This window comes from Natrix helvetica (assembly GCF_964273705.1).
Source record: "Natrix helvetica genome assembly, chromosome: 1".
Lineage (NCBI taxonomy): Eukaryota > Metazoa > Chordata > Lepidosauria > Squamata > Natricidae > Natrix > Natrix helvetica.
The window spans coordinates 155,953,303-155,981,019 of NC_138548.1; the positions used below are offsets into that span (position 1 = coordinate 155,953,303).

Here is a 27,717-nt window from a genome sequence, read left to right on the forward strand (position 1 = left end):
CAAGGGGGGCGTTCCACCAGGTTCGCCTGGTGCGCCAATTGCGCCCCCTACTGGACCGGAGTGCCCTGCGCACGGTCACTCATGCGCTGGTGACGTCTCGCCTGGACTACTGCAATGCCCTCTACATGGGGCTTCCCTTGGGACGCATCCGGAGACTGCAGCTAGTTCAGAACGCAGCCGCGCGGGTTATTATGGGAAGTACATGTTACTCCCACGTAACACCTCTCCTGCGCGAGCTGCACTGGCTACCTGTGGCCTTTCGGGTGCGTTTCAAGGTATTGATCACCATCTTTAAAGCGCTCCATGGCAGAGGACCTAGTTATCTGCAGGATCGCATCCTTCCACATACGTCCCTGCGACCTATCCGCTCACACAGGGAGGGGCTCCTCCTGGTGCCGTCTGCTAGGCAATGCCAGCGGGCGACACCTAGGAGTAGATCCTTCTCTGTGATGGGCCCAACCCTCTGGAATGACCTCCCCCCCGACATTCGAACTACCACCGACCTCCGTTCCTTCCGGCAAAAGTTAAAGACTCACCTGTTTCAATCAGCTGGCCTGGCACTTTCTTAGTTTTACCTCCCAGGGATTTATTTTATTTTAGGGTTTGGGGTTTTAATTGTGATGTTTTTAGGATTAGAATTATTTATTTCTTAGTACAGCCTATCTCCCCTCCAAATGTATCTTAAATGTAGCTTAAATGTATTTAATTTTATGACTGGTTTTATTGTATTGACTGTACACCGCCCCGAGTCCCTTTTTGGGAGAGGGGCGGTCTAAAAATCTAAGAAATAAATAAAATAAGATATGAGGGAGGGAGGGGCTGTGGCTCCATCTGGGGACAGGGAGGAGGGAGCAATATCGAAAAGGCTCAGGTCACAAAAATAAATGCATTTGAAATATTGTAATTGTTGATATACTAGAAAGTGACAAAAAAGATGATTGAACACATGGTTGATATAATGTAGAACAAGATTCTGTTTTTGCTTATCTTTTATACGTTGTCTTTAACATTGTAAAAATTGTGAGATTTGGGGGGACTTCTACCACTAGCACGGGAGCTTCCAAAATTTTCTATGTACCCTTTTACCTCTCCCCATAAATGTTTAAAAACCAATAAAATTCTTTTTAAAAAAAGGTATAGTAAACATAAAATCATAGATTGAAAACACTCATGGCAAAATATCCTAAATCAATAATTTTAAAGCCCAGAAAAATGCACTACTAAAAGTCCTCTGCTTTATTGGAATTAATATTGCCTCCGGTATTGGTACCTTTATTTAATCCCATACATTATTTTAATGGAGTTGGGGTAGGGCAATGTATGGACAAAGATTTTGGGATAAACTTGTGCAGATTACATTTTTGCGTTGGAATACACTTCTGTAAGATTGTGGGAATTAGTTCTGAATCAGATAAAAGGACTAGGATTACACTGTTGGAATTTTGAAGGTCAGGATAGATTTAGTCTGAAATAGAATTGGCAGCCAGTTCAGATTTTTTTAAAATGCAGGTATTGATACATTTCATATGCAGTTCCAACTGAGAAACTGCTATGCAATTTATGTTAAGTTTCTCAACTATTTTCAAGACTGCCCTAAGGTGCAACTCAGTTAAATTGAGAAGCTGCCTGAATGTGGAAGATACATTCTTATGTAATATGAAAGTAAATAGTGGGATAACAACTTCAAAGGATTGTACATATTTAAATGAGTTTTGCATGAAATCTGAGTAAAAAAAAGAGCTTGCAAATATTCATATGAAACAAAACATTGATTTACATTTCAGACAAGTTTTCCAAATACTAAGAAAATACCATAGAGTTTATAATGCTAAACTGTTTTGACAGAACTGTTCCAAAAAGAACAATTGTTACCTTGTTTCCAGGACTACGATGCATTTGTGTATTATCTCTAGTGTAATGCAATTTTTTTATACTTTATTGTAATGTTTGAATAATAGCCTATTAGACTATTCTTTTAAAATTGTTCTCATTTACTTACTGGTTCTCGGTTGTTTTATCCAAGCCTTTTCAGCATAATAGTTTTGGTTGAATCTTCTTCTTGTTTACTATTGCAGAACAAGTCATTTATCAGTATATTAATAACCTTCTCAAATCCCAATTTGTAGGTTACCTCATCATCATCATCACTTCCTGCACCATCTTGGTTGAGTGAATCTGAAAGAACTCAGGGAGCATATTCTTCAAGACTGCATAGCCAACAACAAGATATTGATTCAAAAAGACCTAAACTTTCTTATACATCTACCTCTAGTATGAGAAGTAGTGGTTTAAGCACAGTTTCAGGTAAGTTGTATGTTAAATAGTAAAAAAAAAGTAGAATAAGGCTTATTAGCACTCCAAACTGCCACTCCATTCTCCAAAGGGAAAATAAATAGAAGGTGTAAAAAACAAGAATGCCATATTCAGTCAAAATTAAAACACCATTCCTCATCAGAGTAATAATGGCATTCTTGTTACTTGTGGCCTGTTGGCAAACTATATTTTAATTGATTTTCTAAAAACCATGAGGGATAGATCCTTTCTGATGTCCACGTCAAGCTATTTCAGAGAAGGGGAACAGCAATTGAAAGGGTATGGTTTTGAAGTTTCTGCAGATAGCAGTACCTAATAGGAAGTGGATTTGCCTTAAATTAAATGTAGAATTTCTAAAGCAAATAACGAGGCTGGAAAATAAAAATAGTTTTAACTTGTCTTTAGATTCCCCATGGAGGTACAGTGATGTGCCCAGATCTTCTTCTATGGTACTTGGATCATTAACAACTGAACTTGTGAGAGAGAGAAGAGAGCTAGAAAGGACAGAGCCACCTGTTGGTTTTTTGGATTATAGTCAAAGGAATGGTGATTTCCCTCCATCAGCATGTATGTATTGGAAAGCTGAGAATGTTTAGTTACATGTTGTTCCTTAAACTTGCCTGGGATGTTTATATTGCTCTCGTAATGTCTGACTATTGATTAGTTGCTTCATACATACAACTTGCTGTCTACTAGCAAGGATCTAGTTAATTTTTAATTGTTTAAATATCTTAGGACTCTACTGTGCCTTTTAAATGAAAATTATTTTGAAATATAAGGAACATGGTGGCTCACATAGTTAGGATGCTGACTTGACAAACAACAGGCCCATGTTCAAGACTCAAGTGCTGCCGTGGGGCAGGTGAGCTCCCGTCCTTTGCTCCAGCTCCTGCCAGGGACATGAAAGCCCCTATTTGGGCCATTTCGAAATATATTTGGTCTAATTTTAATGCATAATTAAACTGTAACCACATAAAGTATTATTGATCAGTCTTTCCATTTACAGTATGTCAGTAACGAGTTAGCTCAGAAGTTGATAACAAGCACATTGGAAATTCAAGATCTTTGGTATATTTCAAATGCCAAAAAAGTAATGTTTGCTGTTCCCTTTGCTCAATGAATTGACATTTTTAGAGACAGAATGTCCAAGTTTTAATACATAATTCAGATGTACATTTATGTCTTTACACTGTATATAATATAATATATATAGATATAGATATTACTGTAGTCTTAGGAATTTTAAACTAAAATAAAACAGTAGTGGGTCCATACCTTTTGAATAAACGTACCTTACCCCTTTTCAACATAGTGAGGTTGACAGCCAAACATTTTGAACATGTTTTGAAATATCCAACAAATATAAAAAGTATCTTACATTTGTATGATTTATATTTATATTAAATTGTTTCATGGTAAGATAATAACATAATATTCTGTAAGATTCTTAGCCATTGATTTATTAATTGTAAATAACTGCCATTTACCTTAGCAATATTCTTTAACAGTTTATAAAATACTGTACATTTAGAACATTTAAAACTCATTTCAGTACTGATAATAATATGGGAAATGTAGATACTGTTAATGCATCTGGACCACAGAGTGAAATTAGGATATGTTTTGAATATTCTGCCATTTTCAAGTCTTAGGCAATTCAAACTCCTCTTATAGTACCTCAGATTGTTTAAAAAATGTTTGGCAGTAAATAGCTTTAAGGTATTAATTCTCATGATTTGTTCCCATCCAAGAGATTTACTTGCAATTTTCAAATTTAAATTATTCCAGAGTGTAAATTTGTCATGTGAATAAGAGTAAAAATTACCACATCTTAGCTTTTCCAATTGTCCTTTAATGCAGAAACTATAATAGACTTTGGCTGAAGATGGAATTGTCTTGCTATTATGTCAGCAAGGTCACATTCTTTCTAACTCTGCCAACAATATGTTTGACTTTTATCACTTAACAATCCATAGACACATTGAACTCAAAATATGTGTTCAGTGATAAAGCAGAGAATCAGGAAAGATAAACTTCCATTATCATATGATAGCTATTATTTAAATAAAGAAAATCCAGCAGCTTAGAAATATTACAGCACTAAATGGAAAGGACATTCATTATATTAGCAAGGAATATATCTTAAGTACATCAGCGTTGAAGTGATATGCATCTTTATATTTATCTTCCCTTATATGGTTGATGGGATTTTAATATCAACTTTATCTACTGTGTTAAAATGTTTGAAATATTTATATACATATGTGAAGAAAGTTTCCTTGGAATAGCTGTTCCCAAATAATTTAATTAAAATCCATGGAAGAGTCTTTAAATTGAATATGAACTTCAGTCACAGCTGTTTGAAGCAAGCTATATGCTATAAAGAAAGTAAGCAGTAAAAATCTCATGATTTTAATTTTATTTAATTTTAATTTTAAAGACATCAAATTGTAAAAGTTCTTGATTTTGAGCTACACAAATAACAGCAATTACATGTACCTGTAAATTTGATTTTTTTAAATGGTTCAGTGTATCTCTTAATCTCATGGTACATAAAATAGCTTTGATATCCTTTCAACTTAAAATATTTAAATCTGGAAAAAATGGGGCAACTCTTTAAAATAATTGATATAAGTCAGGAACAGACTGATACACATTTTTAAAAATGAAAAAAAACAAAGCAAAGCACAACAAAAAAAGCACACAAGGACAAGTAATAAATGTTTTTATTAAAAAGTTTTTTTTAAAAAAAGCCAGAAGTAAATACTGGAATAAAAACTAAAAGAAAACTAAACCCACAAGTATTCCTAAATAGGATGTTCAGAAATTATAATACAGAAACTCCACCTCCAGGGCCCATTGTAAATAGTAGATTTTTAAAAAGTTATTTAAGTTTATTACCTGTTTAATTTGCATCCTGCAATTTTTAAAAAGTTGGAAAAAGAAAAAAGATTTAGTCTCTTTTTGTATACTAGATCATTTTCAGTTCTGAACCATCAATGGAAGAATATCTGGATCTATCATCTTTTCATTCAGGGGTTTTACTTGGTGTAACAGATAAAGAATATAGTCCTGTATTATAGATCTCAGATATCTCACAACACTGACATTTAGTTTTGGGTCAAATAGAAATGAAAACCCATCCAATAAGCAGATTCAATTTCAAATGTATACACTATCTGCCGGAATAAAATCCCATACAGATAGTCCTCGATTTACCACCACAGTTGAGGCCAAAATTTCGATTGTTAAATGAGACATTTGTTACATGAGTTTTGCCTCATTTTACAACCTTTCTTGCCACAATTGTTAAATGAAACACTGTTATTGTTAAATTACTAACCCTTTAATAATTCAGTGACTCTGGCTTTCCCATTGACGTAGCTTGTCAGAAGGTTGCAAAAAGGGATCACATGACTCTAGGACACTGCAACCATCATAAATATGAACCAATTGCCAAGCATCTGCATTTTGATCACATGATGGTGAGGATACTGCAAAGGTCGTAACTCTGAAAAACAGTCATAAGACACTTTTTTCAGTGTGTTGTAACTTTGAATGGTCACTAAACAAGCTATTATAAGTCAAGGACTACCTGCATTATCATGAAATGTATTCTAGTCTGATCTTGCTCAGTAATATATGGAATGTTTAAAAATATACCCGGTTTCCTGTATGTAATGTAATATGCTTTGTTTTTTCCCTTTTCTCTCCCCCCCCCCCCTTGCTTCCTTTTATGTGGGTTTACCCTTTTTTCCCTCATTTTTATACATTAAAGCAGATAGAAAAAACATACTGGACCAGTAATTTTAAATAGCCTTCATCACTCTTAGAACTAGTTTCAGCTAATGAAAAGCAGTGTAACTACCAGAACATATTTGATCTTTAAGCCAGTTCAAACAGCCAAAAATGTTTCATTCTATGACACCTGGTGTTTTAATTGTTCTTCAAAGAATAATTACTGCTTTTAGCTAGCTTTACTATAGGATTGAGATTAACAATTTATATGATTCATAAATTCATTTAAAACTTTTTTCTTTTTCATTTTTATTTAAAGCCCAAATAGAGTAAAATCTGAATAAAAGTGTTAATGAATATACCTTGCTTCTCTGCCCCTGTAAATATTTAGGAAAGTTTAGCAATTGAAACGAAGATAAAACTGTAAAACATGAATTTAACATTACTGCAATTAAAATAAATTAACAATTGATGTTTGCAAAATAACATATTGTTTTCCTAAATACTGAGAAAATAAAGACCAAATCCATCTCCCTGTAGAATGTTGCAAGTCCATTGCCTGGAAACCCCAGAAAAGACGCTCTCCCACATACCAAAAAGCTGAGTTTACAGCAGCAGGGGCATCTTCAGAATAGTATCTCCTGCTGATCTGGGCAGGTTCATAGCAAGAGAAATCTTCTATGAAATAGACAGATCCTGAGTCGCTTACAGCTTTAAAGGTCAGATGTTAACTTGTGCTTACTCAGTAGTTGTGCCTATTTGGCAACTGAAAGCCAGCCTTGTCAGCTGCTGGACTGGGAATGGGGAAAGCTGAGTTTCTCTAGCCCTACCATAGACAGTCGGAGAACAAAATGTATGTAGCCTAACAACCAAGCTCAGAGATCACCAAGGACTCCACAGATAGAGCTATGTTGTAAGAAGTATATTTCCTTAATTTGATTAAATCTGTAGATGGTGTATAATTTTAATTCTTTCTTTTATTCTTCTTAGATTTGCAGGAAAGACCTGCCTCTTCATATGCACAGGGAGCTAGACCAAAGGAAAACTCATTGAGTTCTTTAAGGCTGAACACATCCATGAACCGCCAGTTGCCTTCTGAACATGAATCTTCATTTCTCTCTAGAGAGCATAGCTGGAATTCAAGATCTAACTATGTCCCAAGAGAAGCAGAGACTTCTGAAAGGAATATACAGCCAGAGTTTACCCATGATACCATGAGAAGTGGGACCAGAACCTCAAACCTTTCTGAAGGAGTTTTGCCAACCCAAAGGTCATTAAGTGAGCCTTCTGCTGATACTGAAGGAAGGCGTTCAACAAGGCAGTTACTATCTCGCTTGGCATCTAGTATGTCCTCCACCTTTTTCCCAAGAAGGTCTGGCCAAGACTCTTTGACGTCTTCAAGATCATTAGGTTCTAGAGATATAAGTGCTCTAAGAGCTCAAGCTTCTACCCAGGCGACTTCTTCTAACCCACTTACAACTCCTGAAGGTACAGAAGCTCAAACATCTGATCCTGGTCCTCAGGGATTTAGCTTCCTTAGAAGACGCTGGGGTTTGGCAGGTATTTCACCAAATCCTAGTGCTGAGTCAGAATCTGGAAATTACAGACATAATTCTGAAAGTAGAAATGCAGGTTCCTGGCTGTCATCATCTTTGAGGAACAGATGTACGCCTTTGTTTTCAAGAAGGAGAAGAGAAGGAAGAGATGAAACTGCAAGAACTTCTACCTCTGAAACATCTGCTAGGTCACTGCATCTTTTTAGGAGAAGAGAATCTGCGGGGGATGTACCTCTTGAAGCACAAAGGGAGTCCCTCAGGCCGAGGCCATCGATACCTGCAGTACCCAGTGGTACTGTACCTGTTCCTTCGGGGTCAGAGCCAGTGCCTCCTAGAAGAAATTCAGGAATATCAGGAATGTTTCCCGGCTCTCTTTTTCGGTTTGCAATGCCACCAACTTTGGGAAATAACTTGTCCGACAATGTTATGATAACTGTAGATATTATTCCATCAAATTGGAGTCAGTCTAATGGACAAGATAGTGACAAATCTAAAATATCATCTTCAAGAGACCCAGAAAAGCTTCAGAAAATTAAAGAGAGGTAAACAGCTATTTTTATCATTTGAATGATGTTTTAATTACCGTATATACTTGAGTATAAGCCGACTCGAGTATAAGCCGAGACCCCTAATTTTACCCCAAAAAACTGGAAAAAGTTATTGACTCGAGTATAAGCCGAGGCTGGGAAATGCAGCAGCTCACGGTAAATTTCAAAAATAAAAATACAGGTAGATAACAATAAAATTGCTAAAAGTGTGTGTGTATGTGAGTGAGACAGACAGACAGAGGAACAGAGAGAGGGAGAGAGAGAGGGAATCAGAGAGAGACTTACAGAGACGAATCAGAGACGTACTTTTAACTACCTGGCAGCGGCGTTTTGCCTTGGGCTCCTCAGAACATCCCAAGACTTCGGAGGGAAGTTTACAGCCCTCCCTCGGAACGCTTCGGAGGGAAACTTCTGCAAAGGCGAGTGACAACAAGTCTCCCAGGCTTTAATTTGCCGAGCTGTGCGCACGCGCCTATTTTCCACAGCGTGGAGCAGCGGCGAGATTCTGCGCGGCGAGAGATGATTCCAGGGCCATCTGGGAAGATGAGGAACGCGAGGGGGGACCCTGCCCCCCCCCCACTGATGGCCCCCGGAATCATCGCTTGCTGCCCAGAATCTCGCTGCTGCTCCACGCCGTGGAAAACAGGCGCGCACGTACAGCTCGGCAAATTACAGCCTGGGAGACTTGTCACTCGCCGGGGTTATGCAGAAGCTTCCCTCCAAAGCCCGAGAGGAGGGAGGGAAGCGGGCGCCCGGCACACAGAAGAGCCGCATTAAAATGTTTAAAGAGCCACATTTTTTTTTTGTTAACTGGAGTATAAGCCGAAGTGGATTTTTCAGCCCAAAAAGTGGGCTGAAAAATTCGGCTTATACTCAAGTATATACGGTATACATTTTGTTGGGCCTATACTTATTGTAAGTAAGTAAGTCCTATACTTATTGCAACAAATAATATCTTGGGGATGCTGATATATCTGATTAATGTCATAATATGCAAACAATTTAATTCAACATCATAAATTTTCTCATCTCTGTTCAGTCTTCTTTCAGAAGAAGAGGAAGAAGAGGAAGAAGACATATGTAGGATTTGTCAAATGTCCTCTACATCTGCCACTAATCTCTTAATCGAGCCATGTAAATGTGCTGGAAGTCTGCAGTATGTTCACCAGGAATGTATGAAAAAGTGGCTACAATCCAAGATTAACTCAGGTAAGAATTCATTTTTAAGATCACAATTCAGGAAAAATAGACTAATTTGAAAGTTGATCACAAAAGGGGATTTTGGAAAATGAATGAAACTGGCTGGATGCATGTAAGATTGAGGGTCCTCGGTGCTCTCTGAGCTTGGTTGTTTTCTTGCAGATGTTTCATTATCCAAACTAGGCATCATCATCAGTGCATGCAACATCATTGTCTGAAAGAAAACAACCAAGCTCAGAAAGCACCAAGGACCCCTCATTTTAACCCTGAGCTACAAATATTCTCCTTTATTGGTACAAGTAAGAGTCCATATTTGGAATTGCATCATGGCAATAAGAACAGCAAAACAATGGGTTTCTTTTGCTCTTAACAAATCCCCAGATGATTGCTCGGTAGGCCTATTTAAAGTGACCTATTCCCTGCCAGGAAGGAACAACTTGCTGCCTCTCCAGGGCTATTATGGGGAACACTGAAAGCATCTAGCACAGGGGTATCAAACTCAAGGCCCGCAGAGTGCTTAAATCTGGCCCATGGGGCCGGCCTGGAAATATCAAAGGACTGGCCCATGGTGTCTCTACCAGCCAAAACGGGGTCCGTTTTTGCCTCCTGCAGTGCTCTGCCAGCCAAAAATGGGCCGCGGGGGGGCTCACAACCCCCCCTCCCCCGCGGCCTGTTTTGGCTGGCAAAGTACTGCAGGAGGTATCCATGCTGTCTCCCCCCCCCCCCCGCCTCCCGCCAGCCCTGGCTGTGATTATGATATCAAAGCACCATGTGGTTACTATTTGCAACCTTCTTTGCTGACTTCTGACAAGTGAAATGAATGGGAAAGCCAGTAGGAAGTCAGAAATAGCAACCATGTTTCAACATGAGTTTTATTCAAGAATATTTCAAAATTCATTTAGAATTTTACTCATTAGAAGAAATACACAGAAATATATATATATATATATATATATATATATATATATATATATATATATATATATATATATATATATATATATATATATATATATATATATATATATATATATATATACACACACACACACATACATACATACATACATACATACATACTGAGATATGTGTTTAGAAAAACCTGTGATATTTTATATTTTAATGCAAATCTTTTTTTGAAAAATACATAATGTACAGAAACAATAGAACGGACAGCTATTAAATGTTTATTTCATCTTTTTGATCTTAACTATCATAATAATATAGCCTTAATACATAATCTGTGAAAACAATCAACAGGGACACTTGAATTTTAGATGGTTATTCTGATTTCTCTGCTCTTGCCTATTTCTCTTAGAATCATAGTTGTATATATAGTAGTGAATTTAGTTTTCTGTTTAATGATGTACTTTTCTCAACATAATTGCTGACTGTTTCTGAATGTTTTCAATGCCAAGGCTAAATAAAATAAAAGGTATAACTTCCTCCCCCCCCCCCCCAGGTTCTTCATTGGAAGATGTAACTACCTGTGAATTGTGTAAAGAAAAGCTTCAGCTCAATCTTGACAATTTTGATATCCATGAACTCCATAGAGCACATGCAAATGAACAAGTTAGTATATTTTGGCTAATTTGGTAAGTGTCAGTTTAGTGCTTGTGACTTAGGATAGGTTTTTTCCCCCAACTGTGGAAGTATTAATCTGTTTATGACAGACAATTGATGTTGCTTAATGTTGTACTCTTCAGTTTTAGATGGCTGAAATATAAACATGTAAAATACTTCAAGAAACTTCATATACATAAAACACCTCCCTTTTTACAACTGTGTAATCCCTTAATTCTGGGTAGAGTCAGGGAGACTAGATGGAGATGAGCGCTTGATGGCCGGATGCCCTTCCTGATGCCACATGGAGTTCACAGCATATATTTTTTCTTTGCCCCCTAGGAGAGAAACAGCTTTAGCTATCTAGGATTGAACTCTCAACATTCTGAGTGGGAGGCGAGCATCTTTATCACTAGGACATCACACTGCTGAAACTCCATATGCATAGCAGCATAAAAATATATATTTAAACTCCATATACATATAAGCATAAAAATAAAAAAACAAGCACCAACAAATACCAATACCATATACCAACAAACATATCTCCTGGTCAAAGTGCACTCCCCTAAGCAAAATAGAACAAAATTGATTCTGAAGTTCAAAGTTTTTCTGACACATAGGAGGGATGAGGCTGATAGAATTCCTATTGGGAGACAGTTTCAAAGAGTGGAAGCATCCATTGAAAATGCCTGCCTGCATCCTTTGCCCTTTTAGATAACAATTTCATAGGGACACCTTGTAAGAAGTATATCTATATGATCTGGTTGGAGTAGGCAAGTAAATATGGAGAAAAGTGATCCTTCAGATAATCAGCTCTAGAGCCATCTAGGACCTCAATTCAGCACTTTGCATTGCACCTGGATTGGGTTTGGTAATTAGCACAACTTCTAAAGTTGTGTGGTCACATAAGAATATCAATATATGTCTATCACTGCTTGGGCCACTGCGTTCCGCATCTGCTGTAGCTTCTAGGATACTTCATAGTCAGCCCCATGTAGAGTGTGTATACATACACAAAAGCTGTAATTACAAATGTCTTCCTAGCTAAAGCTGCTTGTTTCTCAAACAGGAACTCTTGAGTCTAGGAAGACTCTCAAATTGCAAAGAAGTACAACCTGTTCAGAATAAAATATGGTATCTCCTTGATATTATTCAGGCCACAAACTCAAATTCCATCTTGGAAGGGTTCAGTTGAAATCTCTTCATCCCCAGCCAGACCCTGATAATCTCTAGTCACCAGGTCAGCACTTCTATTGTATCAGGAATGGGGCATATATTTCAGTATGATCAGAATATGGATACCAAACCCACAGAGGATCACCTCCAATGACTTCATGTAAATGTTAAAAAGGAATGGAGAGTGGGGAGAGGCGCTTCACAAAATCTGCCCATAGACCTCTCCTACTAACCCAATTGGAACTGGGCTTTCTGGAAGGAGCAAACCATTCCAAAACAGGGCCTTCTATTCCAGTCCCTTGGAGATAGTTCCTGAATGCCATGGTCAGTAGTATCAAAAGCTGCTGACAGATCAAGGAAGGGAGGAGGGTTGCGCTCCCAAATCCCAATCTCTTCAAAGATCATCTACAAGGACAACCCCTGCCATTTCCGTGCTGTAACCCAGCTTGAATTCTGATTGCCAAGAGTCCAAACAATCTGCTCCCTCAGTCTAGGGCGTTTTTCATTTGTAGGTCACCACTTATTTTTAAGAAGAGGAAGGTTGGGAACAAGTCAGTTGGATCAAATAAATATTTTTTTTTAAGTAGGGGCATTTTCAGAGATGTCCGTAACAACCTCTTATTCAGAGAATTACTGATTACTCAGATTCTACCATCTCACAGGAGGCTTTATTAAACTGTGAAGGCAGGGAACCAACAAATGGAGAAATAATGGAACTAAATGCATAGGTTCCTATCTACTTACTTGGAACTCAAAAACTTATGATTCCAGATCACAAGATGTCCAGTTATCTTCACTAGCAGACAACAGTTCAGTTTGCATCTGAGTAGTTGGATCTGTCTTGCAAGGTTGAGTTGCTACTGAATAGCATGGGAAGCAGCCTACTCAACTGACCCCTCCAGTCTACATGCACAAAGAAAGCATCCCTTTTGGTTTTCTGTGGAGTAGCACCTCTTGATGCAATAGAGTCTTGCTGCTACTAAAGGCAGTGGTTGATATCAAACCTGAAACTGATGGGCAGATTTTTAAGAGGGGAATTCTCCATTCCTCCCCTATCCAGGTGCAGCAATACAGCCCAGATCTGTCCTCCCATCAAATCGTTGATGAGAAAAATCTTACTACAGACAGTTATGCTATTAATAGGTTTTAGAGTGTCTAGGCTCCAAAGATCTGAACCCTAGCTCCTGCTAGGAGTCCTGGGAACTGGACGAGGGTATTTGTATTCGATTTGTATACCATTTATTAGACTTTGTGGCTTTTTCTTGAGCATATGTGAGAAAGTGACGGAGAATGAAGGACGTCTTAGAATCGTCTAACTTGCTGTGCTGTGTTATGTGTTCTCAAATTCATTTGCCTGGGGTTTTGGAAGACTAGAATTTGAAAATGATACAAATGGGAAGTGAGAATGAACTTTAATAAACCTGTCTCATTTGCTAATACTGCTGAAATAAGGATCCTTGGGATTAAGGAACATGCATAAATCTTTCAAGACACTGGGTTTCTTTGGCAGTGACAATTGGTTTTCCTTTCCAAAAAGTACTGCAGTGTAATACACACTTTACTAAATTTGAGCCTATACTATTTTGCCCAGTTGACCACTGGGAAAAAGTCTGTAGGAGAATTGGAATCCAAGGGTCTTTTTCTGATTGGTTCCCCAGATCTTTTCTTTTCTTTCTTAATTACTTTCTTATATACCAATGGATCGGGTTTTATTTCTCATAAATGCTAAACAGTATTAATTTTCCAGTTAGAATAGTTGAAATGTACTGTCTAATATTTGGATCTCACTTTTTATAACTGTTTAAATTTGAACATCAGATTGTGAACTTGGGTATTAAAGGCATTGCTTGTTTAGCAACACGGACTTCAAAACAGTTGATGTAAATTCTATAGCTCTCAACCCTCCCCTTACTCAAATGATTTCTCACAATAATTACTGGAATGGAGAACTAGCCAGTAAATTGAAATGAAGAATCATCAGGAAGTATGATTGGATGAGTTATTTCTTCAAATGTTCAAGAATGTTCAGATCCAAGTCTGAAGTAATTGTACCCCTGGGATCAAGGGGAACATAATCATGAAAACACAGTATATATTTTGGAAAGCTTGAGTATCTGACTTCTAATGCCTTCTCTTTCCAGGCAGACTATGAATTTATCAGTTCTGGGCTTTACCTTGTAGTATTGTTACATTTGTGTGAACAACGCTTTTCAGATATGCTGGGAACTACAAGTGAGGCCAACACACGTATCCGGGTAAGGGATATGACTTGTTTCTGTAATAGAACCAGTTTGTTACTACAATTAAAGCACATTCCATCTCTTTCAAATATTATATGTCCAGAACCAAAAGAGCCTAATTTCAAACGCTTTCTGCTCTTCTTCCTAATGTTCTGCACAGCTCCCCAAAAGACATTCAAGAAGGTCAGGGGTTCCATTTAAAACCATAGCAATGAAAGGAATGTGGCCAGAGAGTAGCTAGACGTATGCTGTGTTGATAATTCAGCCTTTCTGCTTTAGGGTTTACATAGCTAAGGTAACACCTGCTTTAAAAGGTATGCTGGGATAGACAACAAAGCAGAATATATTTTGGGTATTTTACTGTAATCTGGCAACTATCTTATTGGCTGATTTACTGGCCCCCTGAAAATAAAGGAAAGTCTTAATTTTCTAAGTCCATTTCCCAAAATGGGAACATCCTAGTTTTTCTTTGTAGGGAAAATATTCCAGTTGTCCAGTTGAGTCTTTGACTTAACAGTTCATTTAGTGACCGTTCAAAGTTACAACAGTACTGAAAAAAGTGACATCACCATTTTCCACACTTGTGACCATTGCATATTTATGACGGTTGCAATGTCCCAGGGACATGTGATCATTTTTTGAAACCTTCTGATAAGCAAAGACAATGGGGAAGCTAGATTCACTTAACTGTGTTATTATCGTAACCAGAATAGTGATTAATTTAACAGCTATGGCAAAAAAGATCATAAAATAAGGTAAAGCTCACTCAACAAATGTCTCACTTAGCAACAGAAATTGTGGTCGTAATTATTACTAACCATAATATTTTTATTGTCTTTCTCATTTTCTAGCTTCTACATATCTATTTTGAACAAATCTTAAATATATTTTAGGAAAATGTTATGTGGGGATATTCTTTTATTTATATTCTGTTCTTTTTTTATAATGTATATCCCAATCTGCAACTAAATTGTTAAGCACTTAGTTGTATCAGAAATGATGAAATATGAATTGGATATGCACGTATATTTAACGGACTCTTCTTTGTAATGTTTTGGTCTATTAGAACTACAGCAGTTTAACAGCTTTCTTGAATTCTTGATAATTTAGAAAGTGCCCTTAATATTTAGACTCTGTTCTTAAATAGTTCTTTTTTATAAGGTGGAGATTTAAATACCGTATGTTTAACTGAATGGCAGTGTTGCTAATTTTGCCCATTCATCAGCTCAGGCTAAAACCTCCAGGAGAATTTAAATTCAAAACATGCTCAAATCATGCATAATTTTTGCTTTTACATTCCAGCAGCATTGACTCAGTTGCATGCAGCCTTACATTTCTTAACAGAAAAATGTAAAAAGTGAACCGCTGGGTCACAGCCATTCTCATTGCTGCATGCAATCTTCTCTACTTTAGAGGGTCTAAATGCATTTATAATCCACCAGTTCACATGTTTTTACATAAGATGTGTTCCTGTAGACAGTAGGGACTTTTCACATATGTGAGAAATGAGGAATTCTTGAAAAATTTAATTGTGGTATTGGATTTTTAATGGTGTAAGGTCCTGTGGTGATTTGCATCTTTTAAAACTGCCTTTTTGCATTGCTTCTAGTTTATTAATCTTGCAAGAACTCTTCAGGCACACATGGATGATATTGAAAGTAGGTGATTTTACTACTAAGTTTAAAAAAGGATAAAGTACAGTCTGTTCTTATATGTAATATTAAGGACCAAAATATCTGAGTTGACCTGCAGTTTTCAGATAGAATTAGAAGAAATTGTAAGGGCACCTGAAGAACTCAAATCTCAAAATCTGGTTCCTGGGGAAACGCAATCTGTTTACTTGTTTCAAAGTCCCCTGCACTTTGTTCTCTGAGAAAGTTTGAATGGCAAAAACTAAACTAAACTCACCATAGTATGCATATACTTAACATTTATAATTGAAAGAAACAAAGTCCATCCACTGAAATTACTAGAACCTGGTTAGCCTTGATCAGTTTTTATATACCTAAGAAAGGCTGTTCTTGCTGACTCAAACATGTGATCATAGACTTGCTTTCAGGTAGGCATTGGGATTGTGTTCAGCTAAAGATTTTTGAAGAATAGTCTCAATAGGAATCTAATTATCTTTTGGGAAATGTATATTTTTAATAAAACATCTTACGGGGTGATGTCTGTTTGAGGTAGTTCCTTTTAAGACACGGTTGCTGATACAGCAGCTGTAATGAACCCTTGTTACTGCCAACCCATTTTTCTGCTGCCTCTTTAGATTGTGTGTACATTTGATGTCTTTTTCCTATACATCTCTATGCCTAAAGGCCCCACTTACATATCCTACCGTCCATTACATAGGTTAGGGTGATGATAAAAGAAACTAGAATTATATTCTGTGAATGAACGTTATTTGTGTCCATAAAAGTTTTCCTTGGTGATATATCATTTTCTTGTTCCCTGTTCACACACATATAGGTATTTAATACAAACCTCGTTTATTTATTTGGTATTATTTACTTCATTTACAATTTTAGGCTTCCTGTTAAGGACATGTTGGATTTGGACCATTCATTTATGCTAGCTACATCTGGATTTTTGCTTTAAAAGGGCTTACTCCTTAACACATTTATTCCATAATAATCTTAACCATGTAATTTAATCATACTCTTTTAGGTTTAGGTTTATTTGGATTTTGGGGAAAAGATATCCTTTGTTAGTCTTTTTGGTATTTAAGATGCCTGCTAAAGTTATTCATATATTGCCATTCATATATCTATACTTGCACATGAAAACCAAAGCAAAATCATATATGATGTTGAACACTTTATTGCATTGATAAAAATCTGGCCCTTTATCATTCTTAACCTGTGCAGCTGTAAAAAAACAACAAAAAACCACAAACTATTCCTATAGGTTGCTAACATATGTTAAATTGAAATGATGGGCAGAACAGTATTGTGAGAGTTGGCAAGTAAGTGTCTACATTTTTATAGAATTGTAGTTGTTAGAAGGTATACAAGAATTTCATTAGTAGGCTCCCATTGAGAATTATTAAAATTGTACCAAAAGATAATTGCTTTACATATTTTTACTTAATTTTCTAAACTTTATCCTTCTCCTTTCTCAAATTACTTGTGAAACAAGGTTTGATATCCTTTTACATTCATGTGCTTACTAAAAGCAGTATACTTTAGCATAAGTATACATAGGTGCATTTTGATTTTTAGTTTCAGAGATGTCAAGTTAAAGTTGTACATAGATATTAGTTTAGGGAAGCACTCCATTACGAAGCACCGAGTTCAAACATACATAAATATAAGTTATGTCACATTAAAAATAATGTCCTTGAAAATAAAAGTTTCTGATTATATTCTGTACTTCCAGCAGCTTCAGATGATGATGATGATTCTGAAGATGGTGATCTCGATAGGACCTTTGATGCTGCATAAATGGAGTGAAAGGGCTGAATGCTCAGCTGACACAAGTATCACCAGTGCACATTTATTTAGTAAACCATGCTGAATTCTATTAGATTTCTGAAGAACTGCTGAGTCAAACAGAAAACCTGCTGTTGCACACTGGTATCCATAGATACTGGGTATTGCTCATTCAGTCTGCAAGAGTATCTTTCTTCTTTCAGAGTATGACGATGTATGCCTTCTTCTCAAGGGTGTGATTTTTATCTGTAAGGAAGGATTCTTTTTGTATAAACTTCTTACAGAAATCGGTTATAAATTCTGGGAAATGTTTCTCATGTTTTGCTCTTCTGCCGGCACTAAGTGGAACTGTTAAATGACTTTGCAAGTTCAAGTCGCGGGGAGGGGATAATTCTTTGTTAACTTACCACTTAAAAATACCTATTGGGAAGTCTCATCATTTTGGTTCCAGTGTTAACAACCTAGATTGAATGAGGGAGTGAATGGGTTCTGTAATTAATGTTAAGTTTCTCTTATGTTTTTCTGGAGGAGTGTTTAACTCAAAGCAATAAACTTGCAAGGGGCTACTAATAAGTGTTAATTAAGGCTTTTATAAGTATTGATTTCAAAACTGCGGATTATATTTGATAATATTATGTACAAATTCCAATGAGGAATTACAGCAGTAAACACAAACATTTCAGCATTCCAGGAAGGAATAAAACTTATGGTTTAGAATCTTAACCAAGCTATTTATCTGAATGAACATTTTTTAGAACCCACACTCACTGTTAAGGCACTGGTTATCAATGTGTTTTCTAGTGTTGTCACTTGTTTGTTAAATAAAAATTGCAATCCTATAGTTTGTCTACACCTCTTTAAAATAAGGTAACATTTAGAGTCTAAACTGTATCCACATAGGAATTTTGTTTTGTTTAAGAATGTCAGTGCTGATTGAATCTGTTGGGGTGAAACCATAATGGGGATATATTTTCTGTGTTGCTCATAAGACTAATGTTTCCTCCTAGGTTAGCTCTAGGATTTCAGGGTTGCATCCATACAAGTTTCCTGGCAACCATTCATTGCCATTTTTTCTAGGAAAGCACTTTCTGAGAATGATCCCTTTACAGAGAGCATCCTTTTCCCCTTATATGAATGCAGGTAGTCCTTGACCTCCAACAGTTTGTTTACTGACTATTCAAAGTTGCAATGGCACTGAAAAACATGATCACCTTTTGCGACTTCTGACAAGCAAAGGCAATGGGGAAGCCAGATTTACTTAACAGTTTGACTAATTTAACAATTACAGTGATTCACTTAACAACTGTGGCCAGAAAGATAGTAAAAGGGGGCAAACTCACTTAACAAATGTTTCACTTAGCACCATAAATTTTGGGCTCAATTGCGGTCATAAGTCAAGGAATACCTGTAGAACATATTCTATTTACTCCAAATCAGCAGCTTCAGAATATTGTCTTTGCAGATGCATTCATATAAAATACATTCATATTGCTTAACTTATCCTTTTGACCGCTTCAAAATGAGTTGCTTGAGATCCAACTAAAGTCGTAAAGCTGTCATCCAAAGTACATTGTGCTACCTTGTTCCTTCCACATAATAATCCCACTTAGAATTAATGCATTAAGAGTTTCAGCTCTCACAGAATTCTTTGCATCTAAAAAAAATCCTTGTTGCACTCAAACAGTTTTCCATATTACTTCTGTGTAGTTGAATATTTCTTCCTAACACAAAGTCCTTGACTTACACCATTCATCTAGTGACCGTTTGAGGTTATGATGGCGCTGAAAAAAGTGACAACCAGTCCTTGCATTTGCAACCATCATAGCGTCTTTATAGTCATACAATCACATTTGGGCATTTGGCAACCAATAGATATTTATGACATTTGGTGATGTGATCGTCATTTGTGGCCTTCCTGGCCAGCTTCTGACAAGCAAAGTCAGTGGGGGAAACTGATTCACTTAACAACTGAAGTGATTTGTTTAACAGTTGTGGTAAAAAAGGTTGTAAAATCAAGCGCAACTCATTTAACAACTGCCTTGCTTACCAACAGAAATTCTGGTCCCAATTATGATAGTAAACCAAGGACTACCTCTATGAATCTTAGTTGATAGAATACAGCTGGATATTCATTGGTGGGCAACTTTGCCCAATTGTAAATAGAGTACAGGTGGTCTTTGTTTAGTGACTACATTTAGAACTGGCAACTTGTTAAATAAAATGGTTGCCGAGTGAAACTGCAAGTCTGCTTATGATCTTATTTCAGCTTTCCTTTGCTTTACAGAGCTGCAAAGATTGTAAATACAACTATTGGTTGAAAAGTTGTTTCTTCAACACAATTTTAACTGAATATGCCCTGTGCAATCACTAAACAAGGACTATATGTAGAAGTTCTATATTCTTCTAAGATACCCTTAGCCCAATGGATCGCTACAGTACAGGTTTTTGTTTTACTTCAAGAAAGATTAACAGCCTGGCAAACAATATCAACTTTTCCAAATCCATATAGGTATTCTACACTTATTCAATGCTTTAAAACTGCAGTCCAGAGTTTGTGTATCTTCTACTGTTAACTGCTGTTTTTTGAAATACTGGAATAGAGATACAAAGGCCAATCTTGAGGAAAAGTTAAAAGAGAGCAAGTAATGTCAAGAATTTTTTTTACTTATTTTGAGTCTTCATATTTTGTTCTATAGAAAATTTTTGTATTTGCTGTTGGGAGCTGTAATCTGAAAAGTGCTGCCTATGAAGGCTAGTACCTCATTTTGGAAAAAAAAGGCGAGTAGAGAAAAAATAATAATTACAATGTTATGAGCTACATTCTTCTAAATTCTCTTCCCTTTTGTTTATGAAAAAATTGACTAAAACTAATTTAGGAGAGATGGGACGGTACGGGATATTATACCTGTTTAAGAAATATGGCCTTTTCTCTGGCACCGAGGGGCATATAAAGGTCAGCTAGTATAGTAAAGATGTGATACACATATTCAACCATCCAAATGATTATTTTGATATAATGCTCATTCATACAGAAATGTATGTATATTTTAGCCTAATTGTGACCAATGCTAGATATAATATAACATGAGGCAACCATTGAATAATGTTGTTTAAGCAATTTCTTATTCAGTCTCTGGTATGATAAGCAGTAATTCCCAAACACGATGTGCCTATCAGTAATTGATAGCCTAATTGTAAATACTGAATTGCTTTATGTATGCAATTCTAGAAAGGCCCGTTTTAGTTATCGCTTTTATTCGAGCTCCAAAAACTGCAAATATTGATAATCAAAATTTTATTTCAAAGAACAGAGTATTAAAATAGACATATATAAAAAGATTGGGATTATGTTGAAGGTCCTTGCCATCGTTCCATATTTTGTTAATATTAAAAAAAAAGTTGACATTCACTAGGAGAATAAGCAGACTTCATGATAAAGATACAAGGTTTTAATACGTTGTCCTGTCCATTGTTCATAATTGCAGTTGCTCCACATTTCTTAAAGATAAAATTTTAAAGTCCTGCACTTTAAAATTTTGGTAATGATAAAAAGAGTTTTTGACTGTTAGTCCACAATTGGAATTTTGAACTTCATAAACAAATGAGTGCTGTGAGACTGTTGGCAATGTCTCACCAGAATAAATTTAGCACAATGCAGGAGCTTCTTCCTTCCAAAGGATCTTTGGGCGTTTTGGATAAAAATGATTTCTAAACTATGATATTATTAAAAGGATATCAAGCATGTTGAAAAATGCATTTAGATAGAAGATCATTTCGTATATGTAAAACAATTTAAGAAACATTATTTGGTTTATATTTCATTAGACTAGAGGATAGTGGTTTTGAAGATTGCTTTTGTGCCAGTGCCTCTTTCTGTAACAGTATCTAAATGAAAACAGTTTAAGCAGAATATTCATCTTCATCTATAAAAAATGTTTCATTGTCACATGGAATTTGAGTGATGGAATTATGTATGCTACATCTTGGTCTAGAAGATAACCTTTGAAAAAGAAACCAGAGAAATGCTGCAGAGATTGCCACAGTTATTGTTGATATTATGACTATGATGCTCGTCCAAGCAGTTTCTGAAACGTCGGAGATTACAAGAAAAGTACATAATTAATCAGATATGTTGTTTTCTGCAACTGCAAATACTTTTCAGCTGTTTAACATTCTGATATTATTGGACCATTTCCCTGATTGGATTATGCACAGCTTTTTATTTATCCAGTAAATCTTTTAAGATCTTTTAATTACAGAGAATCTCCACAGACTTTTAAGATAGCACTAGCACTTAGGCATATATATCACTTCATAGTGCTTTACAGCCCTCTCTAAGCAGTTTAGAGTCAGCATACTGCCCCCAACCATCCGGGTTCTCATTTTACCCACCTCGGAAGAATGGAAGGCTGAGTCAGCCTTGAGCCTGGTGAGATTCAACCTGCTTGCAGTCTGCAGAATTAGCCTGCAATACTTCATTCTAACACACTGCGACACCACGGCTCTTAGATAGAGCAGATACAGGTCAATGGACCACAATCCTAGTTCTCTAGGATGTGGGGAATTACCTGAGATAATAAACAGATCTAGAAATGTTTCCTTAATACTTTGATGTTACCATGTCACTTATTACTTTCTATTATAGATGGTCCTCAACTTTAAAAAAGAGAAAGGTTTCCCTGTCCCATCGTGTCTGACTCTAAGGGGCAGTTCTTATCTCTGTTTCTTAACCGAGGCAGCCTGCATTGTCCAAAGATTACAACAATTTATTTAGTGATCATTTGAAGTGACAATGACACTGAACAAAGTGATTTATGATCGATTTTTACACTTACAACTGTTGCAGCATCCCCATAGTCATGTGATCAAAGTTTGGGTGTTTGGCAACCCAATTGGGTTGGGTTGGCATGTACTTAAGACAGTTGCACTATCCCAGGGTCATGGGAGCACCATTTGTACCCTTAGGTAGCTTCTGACAACCAAAGTCAGTGGGGGAAGCCAGATTTGCTTAATGACTGCATGATTTACTTAACAACTGCAGTGATTCCCTTAACAACTCTGGCAAAAAGGCCATAAAATGGAACATAACTCAGCTGTGTTATTTAACAACGAAAATTTTGCATTCAATTGTAAGTTAAGAACTACCTGTATTACTTCTTGTGTATGTGGTAAGTACTGTAACTTCTACCATTGAAGCATGTTTCATCATGCTGCTTCAGATACACGCAAAACTATCTTCCTTATGCTCACATTTTCCATTTTAGAATGCACCAAGTATAATTTTACCATTTTCACCCTAACAATTTAATTAGTTTAATAAGAATTTTAATAAGCTTGAAAAATGGTTGAGTTATTGTCTTTACGGAGCTCTGATTTTCCGTGTGATCCTGACCGATTCAGCTTCCAGTGGGCCTGTCTCCATGATATAAACAAATCATCCAACATGTACCAGACAAATGGCAACAAAAATGTGTGGAATCAGTGACATTTAACAGTGAATGGATATCTTTAATATGGCTTCTTGCATATCCAAATAGAATACACAACGATAATTCCTTGCTTAGAAAAGGTCTATTAAAATCAGTGGGATGAATTAAATTAGTCATGGCTAAATTACATTGATGGACCTGCTATTAATGATATCCACACATGGAACCAATCCATGATAACTCAAATGTTATTTCCTGAAAAAGGAAACTGAAATAATAAGACACTATCTTAGCACTCTTTCATTACAATATAAAGAAAAAAAAAGATTACTCACCAAATAAGCGTGTCTTTTCATAAAGAACTAGCAACATGCAAAGGAAAAAATAAGAACATATTAATTACATACATACATACATACATTTTACTATCTCATAGAGAAGTAGTGAAAATAATTACTGTCCAATAGTTGGCAATAGCCACTTTCTGACCAAATAACAGTGATCAATATCAAACCTGAAAAACCTGCTCATTCTCCTAGGCGCTGCTTGGAGTGTCCAAGCACGGGTTAACATCAGCTTGCTGCCCAAGGACTGAGTTCAAATTCTTGTAGCTCCGCCTCTTGCTCCCCTCAGAGGCTCAGTTTTAAAAACGAAAGGAGTGGTCCAAAGGAACTGTCAATGCAATAGGCCAAGTCCAATGGAGAACTACCCCGCGACCCCTGATAGGGTGGGGTTGGACACTCCCGCAGCGCCTAGAGAAAGACCATTCAGGTAAGCCAACGGTCATTCTCCTAGGCGCTGCTTGGAGTGTCCAAGCACGGGACATGCCAAAGCTATGATCCCCCAGGGAGGGAAGAACTGTTCACGGGCGCGGGGCTAGCCACAACCCTCTGCAGAACTCTTCTCCCAAAGGCTGCCTCAGCCGAGGCAAGGGTGTCCAGTCTATAATGCTTGACAAACGGTGACGGGCCTGACCACGTAGCAGCCCGGCAGATGTCCTCAATGGATGCTTGGGTGGCCCATGCAGCCGATGTGGCAGCACTTCTTGTCGAGTGTGCAGTGATACGAGGAGGCGCCGGCCTGCCCTGATGTTCGTAGGCCAGCTGGATACACGCCCTTATCCAGCGCCCTACTGTAGCGGAGGTGACCTTCTTACCCATGGTGGCAGGTTGAAAGGACACAAAGAGGGCCTCCGACTTGCGGAAAGGAGCTGTTCTTTTCATGTAGATCCGCAGGGCACGGCGGACGTCCAGCTTATGCCACTCACGTTCCCTGGAGTGTTTGGGATGCGGACAAAAGTCCGGGAGGATCACCTCCTGCGAGCGGTGGAAAACGCTGTTGATTTTTGGTATGAATGCCAGGTCCAGTCGTAATATCACTCTGTCGGAGTGGATGACGCAAAGGTCCTCTCTGACTGACAAGGCTGCCAGTTCAGAGATCCGGCGTGCCGAAGTGATGGCAATGAGGAATGTCGTCTTGAGGGTCAGGTGACGTAGTCCAACTGTCCGAAGAGGCTCAAATGGTGGCCCGGACAGAGAATGCAGCACCACGGACAAGTCCCAGGTAGGATATCTGTGGATGGTAGGAGGAGACAGATTGGTGGCTCCTTTGAGGAAATTGCGCACCTGCGGGTGTTTGCTGAGGGGCAGGTGCGACCCTGTAGACAGGATGGAGGCCAAGGCGGCAGTCTGGCATTTGAGAGTATTGGGTGCCAGACCCCTGTCAAGACCGTCCTGCAAGAAGTCCAGAACTTGGGGAACGGTGGCAGAAGTGGCAGAGATCTGGTGTTGAAGGCACCAGCGAGAGAAGGCCGACCAGGTAGCTTCATAAATTCTGACCGTTGATGGACGTCTGGATGCCTGGATGGTGCGGATCACCTTATCCGAATATGCGCTGAGCCTCAGGATCTCCCCTTCAAGTGCCACACGGCAAGTTTCAGCCACTGGGGTTCCGGGTGTTGGATGGCCCCTTGGCTGAGGGATATGCGGTCCTGAGGAATGCGCCAGGGACGAGACACTGAGAGACTGATCAGGTCGGCAAACCAGGATCTCCTCGGCCAGTGAGGAGCCACCAGCAGTATCTCTGCTCCCTCTGCCAGAATCTTCCCGATGACCTGTGGGATTAGCGGCAGAGGCGGGAAGGCGTACAGCAGGCCCGGGGGCCAGCGAGAGCGAAGAGCATCCGTGCCTTCCGCCCCTGGGCACTGGAACCTCGTGAAGTACCTGGGTAACTGGGCGTTGGCCGGAGACGCGAAGAGGTCGACGACTGGAAGGCCGAATCGCAGAGACAGCTGACGGAACAGTTCTGGGTGAAGGCGTCACTCTGTGTTCTGGATGGTGGATCTGCTGAGCCAGTCTGCAGTCGCGTTGTCCTCCCCCGAGATGTGGTCCGCCCGCAGGGACCTGAGGTGCCGTTCCGCCCACCGACCCAGGGACTCCGCCTCTGTCATCAGAGCAAGGGATCGTGTGCCGCCCTGATGATTGATGTATGCTTTCGTGGCGATGTTGTCGGTCAGGACCAGCACATCTTTGTCCCTGACCAGCTGGAGGAAATGCCGCAGGGCCAGTCTGGCAGCCCGGAGCTCTAGCCAGTTTATGTTGTGGGCGAGCTCCGCTGGCGACCATCTGCCTTGGATCACCTGGTTCTGAAGGTGCGCCCCCCACCCGAAGAGACTGGCATCCGTCGTGATGACCAGGCGCTCTGGCTCCTTGAAGTAGGAGCCCTTCAGGAGAGCATCCGACTGCCACCACCGAAGGGAACGAATTACCTTGGGAGGGAGACGTATCACCCTCTTGGAGTTGCTGGCCATGCGTCTCTGGAGAGGCAGCAGGAACCACTGGAGGTCCCTCGCATGGAGGCATGCCCACGGGACCACCGAAATGCAGGACACCAGCTTCCCTAGCAGTTGGGAGAGGGAAACTACCGTTGCTGACCTGGTGGACCGGATCTTCCGCACGAGGGATCTGATGCTGTCCACTCTCTCTTGTGTGAGGAAGACCTTGCAGGATTCCGAGTCGATGATGGTGCCGAGATGCTGGATCCTGTGGGTCGGGTTGAGATGGCTCTTGGCCAGGTTGACCAAGAAGCCGTGCTGTTGCAAGACCTGAATGGTGGTGTTGAGGTCCTGCTGTGCCTGCTCCCTGGATGACAAGTGGATAAGGATGTCGTCCAGGTAGCATTCCAGCCTCACTGGAATTGAGCGCAGGTGAGCTGCGATGGCGGCCAGCAGTTTGGTGAAGGTGCGTGGGGCCGATGAGAGTCCGAAGGGAAGGGCTCTGTACTGAAAATGCTGGTTGGCAAACTGGAACCTCAGGAACCTGCGATGCGCCGGGTGAATTGGTACGTGCAGGTACGCCTCCTTCAGGTCTATCGAAGTCAAGAGGTCTCTCTGTCTGATGCAACCCAGGATGGTCTGCAGGGACTGCATCTCGAAGCGTTTGTACTCTAGATGTTTGTTGAGTCGCTTGAGGTCCAAAATTGCCCGCACCCCTCCCGATGGCTTGGGGACTAGGAACAGGATGGAATAGAAGCCTGTGCCTTCCTGACCCTCGGGTACCCTTTCTATGGCCGCTATCTCTAAAAGGTGGTCTATCTCCGCCCTCATTAGTTGGAGCTTGTGAGGTGACCTGGGAGTGGGGCAGCGAACCCGGGATCTTGGAGGGGGGGAAAGGAAGTCCAGGGTCAGGCCGTGACGGACCGTGTTGAGGATCCACGCATCCGTCGTGGTCTCCTCCCACTGGGCGGCATAGAGTTGGAGACGGCCGCCTATGGGAGGGTCCCTGTGACGGTCACTTGGATTTCCGGAAGGGGCGGTTGGAGAACCCCCCTCGGGAAGGTTTACGGTAGCCCTGTTGCCTATTTCTATCCCTGTAGGATGGTCTGTCCTGGGAACGTTCCTGTGACTGGGAAAAGGGACGGCCAGGACCACCTGAGGAGGTGGAAGGCTCGGAACCCCGAAAGGAACCCCTACGAAAGGGCTGGCCCTTGCGTTCAGTTTTCTTGGTCATGGCTGGGAGTACCTTGCGCTTATCCTTGGATTCAATCAGAAAGGAATCCAAAGCTTCCCCAAAAAGTTTCCCACCCTTAAAGGGAGTGGAAGCCAGCTTCCACTTTGCCTTGACATCTGCCTGCCAGGGGCGGAGCCACAGCAGGCAACGTGAGGTCACATTGGCGGCTAATGCCCTGGAGGAAAACTTGGTGGCACTAAGTGAGGCATCAGCAGAGTATTCTATGGCTGCTATGATCTTATTCACGTTCTGTCTCATTTTAGTGTCCCCAGCCGGTAGGCCGGACAACAGTTTGCGGAGCCAAAAGAGAGCTGCCCTTCCGAAGTAGGAAGAGGCAGAAGATGCTCTCATGGCCCAAGCAGTGGCCATATGCGTCTTGAGGGAAGACGACTCAGCCCTCTTGTCCTCTGCCTTGAGCCCCTCCAGTAATTCAGCAGGGAGGACCGAATTAGAGGTAAGGGACATGATGGGGTCATCAACCTGGGGGAGCTTTAGGAGCTCCTCCAGAGGTTCCTC

The 27,717-nt window shown here is 39.4% G+C and overlaps 2 protein-coding genes across 7 annotated transcripts in view; one reads left to right on the forward strand and one right to left on the reverse strand.

Annotated features, from left to right (window-relative positions):
* Positions 1-18,604, forward strand: part of MARCHF7 (membrane associated ring-CH-type finger 7) — a 28,410-nt gene extending 9,806 nt beyond the window's left edge. For 3 of the 5 annotated variants that reach the window (XM_081936064.1, XM_081936065.1, XM_081936063.1), the window contains exons 4-11: positions 2,127-2,304; positions 2,719-2,880; positions 7,042-8,149; positions 9,195-9,364; positions 10,818-10,927; positions 14,239-14,352; positions 15,947-15,995; positions 17,713-18,604. In XM_081936064.1, the coding sequence (XP_081792190.1) occupies positions 2,127-2,304; positions 2,719-2,880; positions 7,042-8,149; positions 9,195-9,364; positions 10,818-10,927; positions 14,239-14,352; positions 15,947-15,995; positions 17,713-17,777 (1,956 nt within the window). In that variant the 3' untranslated portion in view covers positions 17,778-18,604. The remainder of the gene's footprint in view (positions 1-2,126; positions 2,305-2,718; positions 2,881-7,041; positions 8,150-9,194; positions 9,365-10,817; positions 10,928-14,238; positions 14,353-15,946; positions 15,996-17,712) is intronic. The other 2 variants (XM_081936062.1, XM_081936066.1) reach the window with 2 other exon arrangements.
* Positions 10,934-27,717, reverse strand: part of CD302 (CD302 molecule) — a 31,428-nt gene continuing 14,644 nt past the window's right edge. Inside the window, exons 5-6 of one of the 2 annotated variants that reach the window (XM_081936069.1) lie at positions 23,530-23,556; positions 10,934-11,256 (exon numbers count right to left, since the gene is read on the reverse strand). In XM_081936069.1, coding sequence (XP_081792195.1) covers positions 11,150-11,256; positions 23,530-23,556 — 134 coding nt within the window. In that variant the 3' untranslated portion in view covers positions 10,934-11,149. Of the gene's footprint in view, positions 11,257-21,045; positions 21,851-23,529; positions 23,557-27,717 lie in introns of those variants that run through there. The other variant, XM_081936068.1, reaches the window with a different exon arrangement.